Here is a 13996-nt window from a genome sequence, read left to right as displayed (position 1 = left end):
TCCTCCTTCCCCTGAGTGCAGGCCGGGCAGAGCCCCCGCGGAGCCGACGCACCGCCGCCGGGCAGGGGAGGGCGCGGAGGGCGGGGGCGCGGTCCGCTCGCGCCCTCGGCCTCGCTCCCGCCCCTCCCCGGAGCGGCTGCCAGTCAGCGGCGAAGAAACCGGATTGGCCGGGGGACGGCTGTTGCCCTGGAGCTGCCGCCCCCGCCTCTCCGCCCCCTCGCCCGCCTTCCCCGCTCCCCCGCCCTCCCCAGGGCCCTGGGAAGGGGCTCAGCGTGGGAAAGGATGGTTGAGTTTTAACCAGAGGCAAAGCGTGAGCGGGATCAGTGTGTGCTGAACGCGAGCAGCCGAGCGCGGAGACGTGCCGCTGTAGTTAACTCCTCCCTGCCCGCCGCGCCGACCCTCCCCTGGATCCTCCCGGCAGCCAGCATGAAGCGAGCTCACCCCGAGTACAGCTCCTCCGACAGCGAGCTGGACGAGACCATCGAGGTGGAGAAGGAGAGTGCGGACGAGAATGGGTGAGCTGGCGGCGGCGGAGCGGAGCCAGAGCGGGAGGCGAGCGCAGGCCCGCCGCGGTGACAGCGGGCGAGGACCCTTGGCGCGCCGGTGCTCTGCGCTGATCTCCGCGCGTCGCGGGCTGGCGGCAGCCCGCGGCCGGGGAACCCCTGGGCGCCTTCCAGCCCAAGTGGCAAAAAAGCCTGAGTGCGGGAGGGTGTGGGGGGCGACCTCTCAGGTCACCTCTCCTCGTTTAACGGCGATTTCAGTTTTTGTTTGTGCTTTTTCTCTTTTCAGAAACTTGAGTTCAGCTCTAGGTTCCATGTCCCCAACTACGTCTTCCCAGATTTTGGCCAGAAAAAGACGGAGAGGAGTGAGTCTCTTTACAATCTCGTTTTATTTTTGTTATTTAACGGAAATAACCACCGTTTTTGGATTTGAAATTTACAGTCTTAATGGTAATACCTTCCTTTGTTTTGCTTGCTTTCTGCAGATAATTGAGAAGCGCCGACGAGACCGGATCAATAACAGTTTGTCTGAGCTGAGAAGGCTGGTACCCAGTGCTTTTGAGAAGCAGGTAATGGAGCAAGTAGGTAAAGCTCTCAGCGTCGCTATCCGCACCTTCTGAATCTTTCCTCCATTAATCTCATCCGCCTTGGAAAATATCTGTGTTGCTTGTGCCTAGATGAATTCGTACAGATGCCAGTGTATTTTGTGAAGACAACTGATTTTTCTTTAGTCCATACTTTACGCTTTACAAAGCATATATCTTTGTATATATGTTTGCATATTTTAAGTTGTTCCCCAAAGGAACTTGTGCCAAATCAATCTTTTTGCCATTCTCATCTTTAGGGATCTGCTAAGCTAGAAAAAGCCGAGATCCTGCAGATGACCGTGGATCACCTGAAAATGCTGCATACGGCAGGAGGGAAAGGTACATCTAGACCTAATGGGGGCTCTGAGTGGTTGGCATAGAGTGAGCAGCGACTGAAGGCCAGGATTGGTGCAGTAGCTGCCTGATTTTTCTTTGGGGGTGGGGAGAGAACAGTGTGTGGTGTGTGCAGTTCCCTGTCAGTACATTTTCAAATGCACATAGAATCTTCTCCAGTGAATTCACCACCCCAACTCTCTGCAGATTGAACTAGTGCATCTTTTGGAAAATACCTATTATTTGTGAGGTCTTCAAAAGTTGTGACAGCCCTGATTCAGATCAGGTAGCTCTCACATTTGTCCATTGCTATTTTGAGAAAAAGCATTTAAAAACAATATGTGGTCTTATTTTGGTATATGGGATTTAAAAAAAAAATGCGCTGCCACATGCCTCTTGAGGAAAGAAATGTATTGCGGTTAAGTAGAGGAAACCTAACAGGAGACCAAGGTCTGTGTGTCTGTCTCCAGCAGGAAAATGCTTCACTGAGGTCCAAGTGCCTAAAAGCTCCACGATGATAACTTACATCTGTGTGTCTAATGAATTTCACTGCTCTGTGGTTTCTCTGTCCTTGATGTATTTTTTGTTGTTGTTGAGGGAAAACATTAAAGGAATGAACATAGTTTCATCTGCTGGTAGGGTATAATTCCAATTTCTGCTCTGCAGCTTCTAATTGGGCTTTGAACTTGCATTAGCAAACACATTCTGCTTATGTTGATTAATGCAAAGATTTTGGTCGACTCCAAAATATTTAGACTTTCGGAAGAACCCTTGACTGTCGTGTTTTAAGGGATGCAGGTATCTGCCAGGAAGGGTTGTCGCTGGGACTGAAGAAATGCGGGAAACGGGCAAAGCCCTGAGATTTTTCTTTTGTTCTTTTCCTTAGGCTACTTTGATGCGCACGCCCTTGCTATGGACTATCGGAGTTTGGGATTTCGGGAATGCCTGGCAGAAGTTGCCCGTTATTTGAGCATCATTGAAGGACTAGATGCCTCTGACCCGCTTCGAGTTCGACTGGTCTCACATCTCAACAACTACGCCTCCCAGCGGGAAGCCGCGAGCGGCGCCCACGCGGGCCTCGGACACATTCCCTGGGGGACCGCCTTTGGACATCACCCGCACATCGCTCACCCGCTGTTACTGCCCCAGAACGGCCACGGCAACGCGGCCACTACGGCCTCACCCACGGAACCGCACCACCAGGGCAGGCTGGGCTCGGCACATCCGGAGGCGCCTGCTTTGCGAGCGCCCCCTAGCGGCAGCCTCGGACCGGTGCTCCCTGTGGTCACCTCCGCCTCCAAACTGTCGCCGCCTCTGCTCTCCTCAGTGGCCTCCCTGTCGGCCTTCCCTTTCTCTTTCGGCTCTTTCCACTTACTGTCTCCCAATGCACTGAGCCCTTCAGCACCCACGCAGGCTGCAAACCTTGGCAAGCCCTATAGACCTTGGGGGACGGAGATTGGAGCTTTTTAAAGAACTGATGTAGAATGAGGGAGGGGAAAGTTTAAAATCCCAGCTGGGCTGGACTGTTGCCAACATCACCTTAAAGTCGTCAGTAAAAGTAAAAAGGAAAAAGGTACACTTTCAGATAAATTTTTTTTAAAGACTAAAGGTTTGTTGGTTTACTTTTTTCTTTTTTAATGTTTTTTTCATCATGTCATGTATTAGCAGTTTTTAAAAACTAGTTGTTAAATTTTGTTCAAGACATTAAATTGAAATAGCGAGTATAAGCCAACACTTTGTGATAGGTTTGTACTGTGCCTAATTTACTTTGTAAACCAGAATGATTCCGTTTTTGCCCCAAAATTTGAGGAATCTTAACATTTAGTATTTTTGGTCTGTTTTTCTCCTTGTATAGTTATGGTCTGTTTTTAGAATTAATTTTCCAAACCACTATGCTTAATGTTAACATGATTCTGTTTGTTAATATTTTGACAGATTAAGGTATTGTATAAATAATATTCTTTTGAGGGGAGGGGAACTATATTGAATTTTATATTTCTGAACAAAGCGTTGACAAATCAGATGATCAGCTTTATCCAAGAAAGAAGACTAGTAAATTCTCTACTTCCTATAGCAGAAAGGTGAATGTACAAACTATTCGTGGCCCTGAATCCATCTGACCAGCTGCTGGTGTCTGCCAGGACTGGCAGTTCTGATTTAGTTAGGAGAGAGCCGCTGATAGGTTAGGTCTCATTTGGAGTGTTGGTGGAAAGGAAACTGAAGGTAATTGAATAGAATACGCCTGCATTTACCAGCCCCAGCAATGCAATGAATTTTTAATTACACGGATCTCAAATTCACAAATGGTAACATGGATAAGTGATCATGGTGTGCAAGTGGTCAATTGAGTAGTACAGTGGAACCTGTTAAATGCATAACCTAATTTTCCTGGAACTGCCATGTTTTCTTTTAACTGGAAATTTTTATGTGAGTTTTCCTTTTGGTGCATGGAACTGTGGTTGCCAAGGTATTTAAAAGGGCTTTCCTGCCTCCTTCTCTTTGATTTATTTAATTTGATTTGGGCTATAAAATATCATTTTTCAGGTTTATTCTTTTAGCAGGTGTAGTTAAACGACCTCCACTGAACTGGGTTTGACCTCTGTTGTACTGATGTGTCGTGACTAAATAAAAAAGAAAGAACAAAGTATTCTGTGGTGTATGTCTTACATACCTTGGCCTTTCCCCCTCTTGGCTAAGAAAAGATAAATTTTCCTTGGTTTTCATTTTGCCTGATTGGTTTGTATGTTTACCAGTTTCATTATTCTTGGACTTCTAAACTGTGTGAATTCGTGCCATTGAATAAGGTGACTTCATTACAATGCAGAGCTTTGCCCTGCCTCCCACAAGGGGACATAGCCCTTTTGCTCTTACGTCAGATGATCTGGCCCTAAACTGGCCATCTGTGGATTAGGAAAGCTGAAATCAGACTGAGACTTACAGGGGTGGAAAGGAGCTTGGATGAAATATTTTAAAACCGTGTTGACTATTTGACAAATATTTACTCAGAGTACCTACTGCGTGCTCATTTCAATGCGAGAGGATGGAAATTTCTTTATTTTTTTAAATGGCGAAACAAGAAGACCCAAATGTTGCTATCCCTCAGACCCTGTGCAGGGTCTTGGGAATCTGTGGTCTGATGAGCAGTGGCAGGCTGTAATTCTGCACCTGCACAGCTCCAGGAGTCTTCCCTGGTCTTATTTCCAAGGAATTTAACTCTTTAGTTGCATTGGACTCCTGAGCTGTGTAGTGAGGAAGCTGACATATGCTTTAGGTTAGAACAAAACACTGCCAGCATGGAGGGCATATTCTGGGCTCCAGGGGAGAGGAGTGTCTTCCCATTGCCTTAAAAGTAGCCCTCTGCCAATTAAGGAGTGTTCCTAAGGAGTTCGCCTTGATCCTGAGGGTGGTGGGGAGGAGAAGGAGAAAACTCATGCTGGCAGATGATAAAATAAAGCCTTCCTTTTCTTTGCCCAAACATGGAGCTCCTCCTCCCATCTGGTGAAAAAACACAGTCAAAAGGCAAAGAGAAGTTTGGACTTTGAATTTGAGCATCGACTTCTGTGTCCCTGTGAAGGGATGGGAGACTGTGGCATTTTTGTGATTGTGGGTTTCCAATCCCTTCAAAGCTTTCTCTGCTTGGCCTCAGACGTTGATTCCTCTGGTGATGCACAGCTCTGCTCTCAGCATTGCCTGTGCCACGCAGACACTCTGTCACAAGGCTGTGATGGAAAGTGTTATGCTAATTTCTGCCAAGTGTCAGTTTAATTTTAGCAACTGCAATTTCCAATGACATTACGGCATTACTGAACAGCATTGTACTTCGACTATCTCTTACTGTTACATAGGTTTAGATGGCTGCTAATGTGGTAAGAAGTGAAGCCTCTTGTTTGCTGGCTATGCTGAAAGAGCTATGGGACTGTAAAACATGTAGCATATTCCACTTGTCTCATCAATGATAGCTATATCTGGTTAGTACTTTTTTCTTTTAGCGGGAGGCCTGGCAGGTCATTTCCAGATCACATACTTTTCCATGGAAATATTCTGGTTTCTTCTCAAGCCCTTTCAAGGTGAAAAGTATCTGAGGATGGTGCAGGTGGAGTGTGAGCTTCCTAAGAAGCAGGATGGAGTATGACTATGTACCAATAGTGTATAGAAAAATTAATGTACGAAAACTGACATTTCTATTTGGAATTGATGCAACAAGGAAAAAATAACACCAGGGTTATCAGGGCCAGCATGTTTTTTGTATTATATGTACATTTATAATGCATCTACCAGTGGAAACAAATTTTTTTCAGAGAATGCATAAGTTTACCTTATAAGGAAAATAAATAATTGGTTATAAAGAATTGAAGGGCCTCAATAATTACTGATTTATTTTCGTTTAATGTATTACCGTGAATTAATATGATGAAGTAGATAGATGGGCAGAATTCTTGTATTTAAAAAAGGCTCTAAAAATCCAAGAAATAATTGTTTCCAATTTATTCAGTCTAGTTAAATTAGGATGTGATTTTTATCCAGGTTTTCATTGCCCTATTCTGTGACTCACGAAAATCATGATATTTTAAAGATAGATTACTTAAATTTGAAATCCCTCAGGAAATGTTTTATCTCCTAGTTATACTTTTCCCCAGTCCTTCCCATCTATACCAGTATCATAGCTTTGATGCCTTCATTAGTTCCTAGTGATGATTTATAATTAAAATCACTTCAGAGCTAATATCATCTGAGATACTGCTTCAAATGTGGCCCAATTTCATTTACAACTGGAGTCCCAAGGAATGAGCATCTTGGAAAGGGGACCAAAATCTTTGCTCCTACTTTTATCTAATTGGGTGACACTGGATAAGTCATTATGATTCTCTGAACCCCACTTTCCTCATCTGTCAAATAAAGTGGCTAGACCGGGTGAGGGTCCCAGGTGCATGTGACAGGGACAGGCACTACTGGGGAGGAATGCACTGATATCAGGTGAGTGATGACCCAGGGAGGACATCACATGTTCCTAGCACCCATTCTGTCTCTAAGTCTGGCTGAAGGGTCTCGCCAATTGTTCTTATGCAGAAATTTTAGTTCAGCGTTAGCAGATCTTTCAAGTTTCCAAGGGCATCTCCAAATTTGAATTTTTTATGTGAAATTGTCCAATTTTTATTGGTGGGTCATTAATTCACCAAAACCTGTCTTCCAGCAAGACTGAACCATGGGCAACAACTATTTCTCAGTTTCCAGGGCTCTAATCTGAATGACTCTCTGGAGGGCTAGAATTTTCTAATATCTTTGTCATCCATGTTTGAATACACTACAATAAATGAGTAAACATAAGCTAAAATAAAATCAACACTGTAGTCATTAGGCAGCTGTAGATGATACCATGCAAAGATTATGTACAGAGATTTTTAAAAAATTACTTCTGGGTTGTTCAATTTCCTCAAGGTAAAATAAAGCAAGGAGAAAGGTTTCTGCTTCACAGAAACCTCTTCCAAAGGTGTTCTCGACTGGGTCCTTGCGTTCCCTTTACCAAGGAGGAAGATGAGTTCTCAGCCTGGCACCCTCAAATAAAAGAGTGAGTGTGTAGCTCGCTTGTGACTCAGCACACTGAAGTACTAAAAGGCGCCATCTGATTTCAGGAAGTAAGACGTCTCAGCAAAAAGCAAGCTGTTTTGAACTTCAACTTGAAATATAATGCCTGCCTTGATCTTGATGAGCTGCAGGGCTTTTCTCTCAGATCCTTCAGTGTTCTGCTCTGGGGTGGGGGTGGGGAGAGGCGAGAAGAAAGCCAAAGAAAAAGAAACCCAGGCCTTTCTTTTTGAGCTGTCTGTAGGTATTGACAGGCACTTGCCACAGAACTGTTCCCCCCAGCCTGTAAATCCCAGCAAAATTCAAGGTAAACAAATGTCCCTAAGAAATGGGTCTGAGGAACACAGACAAGTTTCTGGATTTTGCGTTAACCCCCTGCCACATTATGCTTCTTTATAATTTGGCTGTAAAATTTCCCATTGAATTTACTCCTATGGTGATATTTTTTGTTACTGTCAAGTTAAAAGACCATGCGTAAATTGGAAAACTCTTGATCATAGATTGTTGGTAGGTTATCTATGGCTTGATGTAGCAGAAGAGACTTGAAAACGTTATATTTTAGCCAGAAAGAGACTGGCGGTTACCTCTGATAGAGTTGATACCTAAACAGTTTCTGTAGCTACTTTTAGTTTTGTTTGTTTTTTTAAAATACCTCCCCCGAGCATGGTTTTGTATCTGGTGCTTAGGAATGTTCCATAAAGCAGCATTGAATCATAAAATTAAAGAATGACATATCTGAGACTTTGGTCATCCTCTTTGACCTCATTTCCTACCACTCACCCCTCCCCACTGCTCCAGCCACACTTGCTCTCTGCTGTTGTGGGAACGTGCTCTACATGTTTGCATCTCCAGGCCTTTGCATTGGCCATTCCCTCTGCCTGGAATGCTTTTCCCCCAGTGGCCTGCTAACCTATCTGTAATCTCTGCTCTACTTGGGGCTCTGCTCAAAGGTCACCTTCCCATCAGGTCTTTCCTTACAACTCTATTTGAAGCAATCATCCCACTCTCACTCTCTCATCCCCACATTCGCCTCTCCCTACCTGCCTTTCTTATTTTGTTTATCTCCACCGTACCCAGCATTATCTGACAGAATAAATATTTCATTGACTATTTGTTTATTGTCTGTTTTTGCCTGGTTTGTTCACTTCTACAGTTCTGTCACTTAAAATTGCCTAGCACATTAGAGGCTCTCAGTAAGTATTTGTTGAATGAGTGAATGAATTCTACCCACCCCCTTAGTCTCCACTAAGAAGCAGAGCAGCTGGGCACGGTGGCTCATGCCTGTAATCCCAGCACTTTTGGGAGGCAGAGGCGGTGGATCAGCTGAGGCCAGGAGTTTGAGACCAGCCTGACCAACATGGAGAAATCCATCTCTAGTAAAACAACAAAACAAAACAAACAAACACAAAAACAAAATTAACCAAGGGTGGTAGCACACGCCTATAATCCCAGCTACTCGGGAGGCTGACTGGAGAATTGCTTGAACCTGGGAAGCGGATGTTGTGGTAAGCCAAGATTGCACCATTGCACTCCAGCCTGAGCGAAACTCTGTCATAAAAAAAAAAAAAAAAAAAAAAAGCAGAGCAAAAGAGATCCAGACAGGCAGGTCTTTATCCTCCAGCCCCCACCTTCAGTACTCCCAGGGAAGGTAATTTTATGTTTCACTTCAGTACTTCCTCTTCACTATTATAAAATTCTGCTTTTATTTGTTTATTTTAATTTTATTTATTTTTATTTTTAGATAGAGACAGGGTTTTGGTATGCTGCCCAGGCTAGTCTCAAACTTCTGGACTCGAGCGATCCTCCCATCTTGGCTTCCTAAATTGTTGGGATTACAGGTGTGAGCCACCACGTCCAGCCAAAATTCTGCTTTAAAAAAAAGCAAACTCAAACATCATTCTTCAAGTCTATTTCCTTATTTATTTATTTATTTATTTACTTATTTATTCCCACTGTGTGCCTAGTGGGAATGTAGGGATATTGGTCACCTTTCTTTTTTTTTCTTTTTTTGGAGGTGGAGTCTCGCTCTCTGCCTCCCGGGTTCAAGCAATTCTCTGCCTCAGCCTTCTGAGTAGCTGGGACTACAGGCATCCACCACCACGCCTGGCTAATTTTTGTATTTTTAGTAGAGACGAGGTTTCACTGTGTTGCCCAGAGTGGTCTTGAACCCCTGAGCTCAGGCAATCTGCCCGCCTCAGCCTCCCAAAGTGCTAGAATTACAGGCGTGAGCCACTGCATCCAACCACCTTTCTTATATTCCCCACAAAAGCCCCCACTCTCTGACGATACAGGCTTTCAACTTATCTTCACTTCCACCTTCTCTCCAGTTAGGGTGTCTCAGTGTTTTTGATCTTCCCCTATTTTAGTATAACCTTTGGGATGGGGGTGGGGGAGCACAGCAACTGTATTTTTATTTATTTTGTTTTATTTATTTTATTTTATTTTTTTGAGACAGTTGCTCTGTTGCCCAGGCTGGAGTGCAATGGCACGATCTCAGCTCACTGGAACTTCCGCCTCCCAGATTCAAACAATTCTCCTGCTCCAGCTTCCTGAGTAGCTGGGATTACAGGCATGTGCCACCACGCTCAGCTAATTTTTGTATTTTTAGTAGAGACAGGGTTTTGTCATGTTGGCCAGGCTAGTCTTGAACTCCTGACCTCAGGTGATCCACCTGCCTCAGCCTCCCAAAGTGCTGGGATTACAGGCGTGAGCCATCGCACCCAGTGAACTGTATTCATAAAAATGGAGAGAAGACAGAAGTTCTATTACAGCAACAGAGTACATACCACTCAGGGTTTATAGGACAGCAACACAGATGAAGTGTTTAGACTAAACATGAAGAAATTAAAGAAACTAACATACAGTCTGTGGTAAGTTGGAGGCCGAAGGGCGACTAGAAAATTGTTCGTTTCCGTATGTAAAGAGAGGGTCTTATGAAAACAGAGGCCAGAGGTTCTCAGGTGGAGACCCACATCCTCACACAGGGCAGACACCTGTGGGGTTGAGATGGGGCGAGGCCTATAATTCTGACCGTGGTTCTGGCCATCAAGCAGTCATGGGTTTGTAACAGGATTTTGAGTACAGCTTTTTCTGTTGTCTGGTAATAAGCTGAGTGCACAGAAGCGGTAAGTACCTCCCATTCTAAGGAACCGAGTCCACTTGGGACCCAATATTTCTGACAGGGTTTTTTAATAGGAGCCTAAACTATCCTTTCCATGTTCAACAATAGCCCCCATAGCTGAACCTCATCCCAGCTCACATAAGAAGATGGGGAAAGGGATGAGAAAGGAGATCATGGTCATGATGAGGAGTGGCCTAGCTTCTCCCCTGCCTGTACGGAGTAGGTGAGTTGAAAGTTTTATGAGGGATTGTAGTGGCTGCATGAGGCTCCAGGATTTATAGAAAGTGGATTTGAAGCTTGAGCTGCTGTCAGAGCTGAAGGGAAACAGCTGCCTCCTTCCCTTCGCAGGGTGTGGTTCTTGGAAATGCAGGGAATTAGGATGAAACTGAACATCTCCCCTAAAATACCATGCACATCACCCACTTCGAAAGCATCACATCAGCAGAGGCCTCCCGCAGCGGGTGAAAAACGGAGCCAAAGTGAGAACGCGGGTTCCTGGCAGCCTCCCCCAACTTATGTGGGAAGATGTTTCCTTCCCTCTTCTCTCTTCTCCCGTCCTCAATGCCAGTGTAGTTAACGTTGGGAAGGGAAGGCGTGGAGGAATACTAGACTCAGAACTTGCCTGGAACATGAATTCCCCCCCAGACCCTCCAAGGTGCTGGAGGAGGAGGAAGAGGAGCTGAAGGGTAGACAATGTCCCTTCCCACTGCCCCCGACCCCCAAGTCCTCCTCCCACATTTTAGCTGATGACAGGATGGGGAAAGTTTTAAATGAGAAAGGAGATTGACATTTTTAAATAGAGTGAATTTTTGTTTGTGGAAAATGACAAGGAAATTCTTTGGTCTGTCCAAGGCATGATTAAGAGAAAGCAAAGGGAGATTTGTCAGAATATGGTTGAAAGCAGTTATTGTAAAAATAAAACAACCCTCAAAAGTCCCACTATTTCTTATTCCTCACTCAGTGGAGAAGTGCATGTTTAGTCCAATAAATGACACCCAAGCAAATGGAAGAAGCTTGTGCACAGGATTGTCATATCCGTGTTGATAATTTTGGGGAATAGTGAAACATGAAAGGGATGAATTTGGAATGAATGGAAGAATGAATTTTTGAAAGAGAAGATGAATTTTTTATACTATTAACCAATGAGTTTAATGTTAATACAGGGCAAAGTTTTAAGATGAATTATAAACATGGTCACCTGGAGCATGTATTAAAAAAAAAAGTGATGCCCAGGCATGATGGCTCACGCCTGTAATCCAAATACTTTGGGACGCCAAGGTGGCAGGATCGCTTGAGCTCAGGAGTTTCAGATTAGCCTGGGCAACATGGTGAGACCCTGTCTCTACCAACCCCCACAACAAAAAACAAAAAACAAAAAAACTAGTAGCTGGATATGGTGGCATGCACCCGTAGTCCCAGTTACTGGGGAGGCCGAAACAGGAGGATCCCTTGAGCCCAAGGGTTCAAGGCTGCAGTGAGTTATGACCACGCCACTGTACTCCAGCCTGGGTGACAGAGCAAAACCCTATCTCAAAAACAAACAAACAAACAAATAATAAATAAAAGTTATGAAAACTAGCAGCTAACAAGAGTTCACAAAGAATAAGCCATGCCTTACAAACTCCATTCCTTTGGAGAAGGCTTACTGTGCTGGACTATCGGAGGATACTGCAGAATAGTGTATCTGCTCTGCTGTGAGGCGTTTGACTAAGCATTTTACCATTTCCTGGAACAGTATTAGAAATGTGAGCTGCATGATGGGACAGTTAGAAGGCTCAGGAATTAGTTAAGTGACAATAATTCTTTATTTAGTGTTTGCATCACGCCCCGCATTGTGCTGGGGGCTTTTCACACATTATCTGTAATCTTTAAGAATGGTTACTCTGAAAGGTCAGTGTTATCATTTCTGTTTACAGATGAATAAACTGAGATTATGCAAGATGATGACACTCATCCAAAATCTTCCAACACTTATGAAGCAAAGCTAGAATTTAATGGCAAATATAAAGTCCACACTTTAAAAAAATTTAACACTCAAATTTAACTTATCATTTGATTGATTTTTCACTTGGTAAGAGGCTCCTGTGATGTTTTCTAATGATTACAGTAGCCTGAAAGTGAAACAAACTTCTTGGGGAGAAGATGAGTTCCCTGAGATACAGGATTTTGAAGCAGAGTTTGGTCCACCCTGAATGTTGTGAATGGGCTTCACTAGAGTTTCTAACTAAGGCTTTCCAAGGGTGATGTATACACGGATACAGATGTTTTAAAGGCATCAATCTCCAGATGTTGAATTACCACATGTATGCAGTTCTTGACTTGCCAGTTCAGCCTCCCCACTGCTATGCTTCCAGGCAACCTTTCCCCTTAATTATAAAAGTGGTGGGAAGCCATACCCTTCCCCCATCCCAAATCTGCAGACTCAGAAACTTACAGGATGCCAAAGGGACAATTCTAAAACTTGGTTTCAGGAAAATCTTCCTTAATGATCATTGAGAAAGTATAATCTCACCACTGGCTTCCTGTTTATGCCCGTTTTACACGTATTTTTGTTATGGATGAAACATGGGTTAGAAAACAAGGTATTCAAATGTTCTAAATTTAGAAATATTGAAGAGGGGGTGGTGGGAATGATAGCGATGATCATTTAATAACCTCGTCTCTTCTATTTTCAAAATGTTGTCCAAGACTCTATTCTTCTCTAGAGTCAGTAAGAACAAAGCAAAGACAGCCTCAGTCAGAAATGCGAATGCCAGAGGGGAACAGCACACACTGGGGTCTGTTGGGTGTGGCATTGCGGGAGGAAGAGCATAAGGAAAAATAGCTAATGCATGCAGGTCTTACCTATGTGATGGGTTGATAGGTGCAGCAAACCACCACGGCACTCGTTTACCTATGTAACAAACCTGTGCATCCTGCACATGTACTCCAGAACTTATAATAAAAATTAAAGTGAAAAAAATTATGAATGCCTAAATGAATTATTTTTTCTCCTTCTATGTAGGTAAACTGAAGCAATTCTTTTCAGTTAATCTCAACACTCATTCTTTAGGTCTTCTAGGTAGAAGAGAAAGTGGTATAACTAAGAGTTCCTTTAATAAGACTTGGTAAAAACATTTTTTTAGCATATTTCCCAGAAATTGAGAAAGAAACTGACTAGTGACTATGTAACAAATATTTTTGAAAATTAGGTACTTTCCAATTCTTTGCCTTTGTCAAAATGAAGATCATCCTAAATTGTCAGCTACTAGAACATTACTAATAATTTTGATTATGGATCATCTAAACATGATTATTGGAAATATTTATTTATTTATACATGAACTACTTGAGAGGGAGCCTATTCACTTTAATAAGAAGAGATGCACACTCAATAACATTTTACTCCCAATAATAAAGTTATCAAAATATTATTTTATTAACTGTATAGTAATAGTTGTAATAACTCAGTCCAGAACCTTCCCTCCCTCCTTCCTTCCTTCCTTCCTTCCTTCCTTCCTTCCTTCCTTCCTTCCTTCCTTCCTTCTTTCCTTCCTTCCTTCCTTCCTTCCATCAATCACTTAGAACCTTATGGTCTCAAGAAATAAAAACTAAAAAATTGAATTTATATACAAATCTGTATCAGAGAGAACTATAATTTGTGATCAAGAAAATACTTTCAAGCATAAAAATGTGTTAATAGGATAAGACTTAGTAGGAACATGAAATGGCAATAGGAATTCAAAGAGAAAAAAATGATGTAACATTTCAAGAGGAACCTGTGTTTGTACTTTCAAAAAGAATAATGGCTGTTATCAAATCATTATGATACTTAGTTTTCACTGGATGCCTTTAACATTTTATTAGATGTCAACATTAAACCCTAAAAATTGCAT

At 43.2% G+C, this 13996-nt stretch overlaps 1 protein-coding gene across 3 annotated transcripts; it reads left to right on the top strand.

Moving 5' to 3' along the window:
* Positions 1-226: 226 nt before the first annotated feature.
* HEY1 (hes related family bHLH transcription factor with YRPW motif 1) lies at positions 227-4067 on the top strand. 3 transcript variants are annotated; one of them, XM_033202623.1, is made up of 5 exons: positions 227-515; positions 790-865; positions 986-1069; positions 1345-1426; positions 2307-4067. In XM_033202623.1, the coding sequence occupies exons 1-5, from the start codon at positions 427-429 to the stop codon at positions 2888-2890; spliced, it is 915 nt and encodes a 304-aa protein (XP_033058514.1). In that variant the 5' UTR covers positions 227-426; the 3' UTR covers positions 2891-4067. The 3 variants fall into 3 exon arrangements, with proteins under 3 accessions (XP_033058514.1, XP_033058513.1, XP_033058515.1); XM_033202622.1 differs by having other exon boundaries at positions 986-1081; XM_033202624.1 differs by lacking the exons at positions 227-515; positions 790-865; positions 986-1069; positions 1345-1426 and adding an exon at positions 1443-1870.
* The last annotated feature ends 9929 nt before the right edge of the window (positions 4068-13996 follow it).

The sequence above is a fragment of the Trachypithecus francoisi genome, unplaced genomic scaffold (genome assembly GCF_009764315.1).
Source record: "Trachypithecus francoisi isolate TF-2019V2 unplaced genomic scaffold, Tfra_2.0 Lachesis_group7, whole genome shotgun sequence".
Lineage (NCBI taxonomy): Eukaryota > Metazoa > Chordata > Mammalia > Primates > Cercopithecidae > Trachypithecus > Trachypithecus francoisi.
This window is presented reverse-complemented; position numbering and strand designations above follow the sequence as displayed.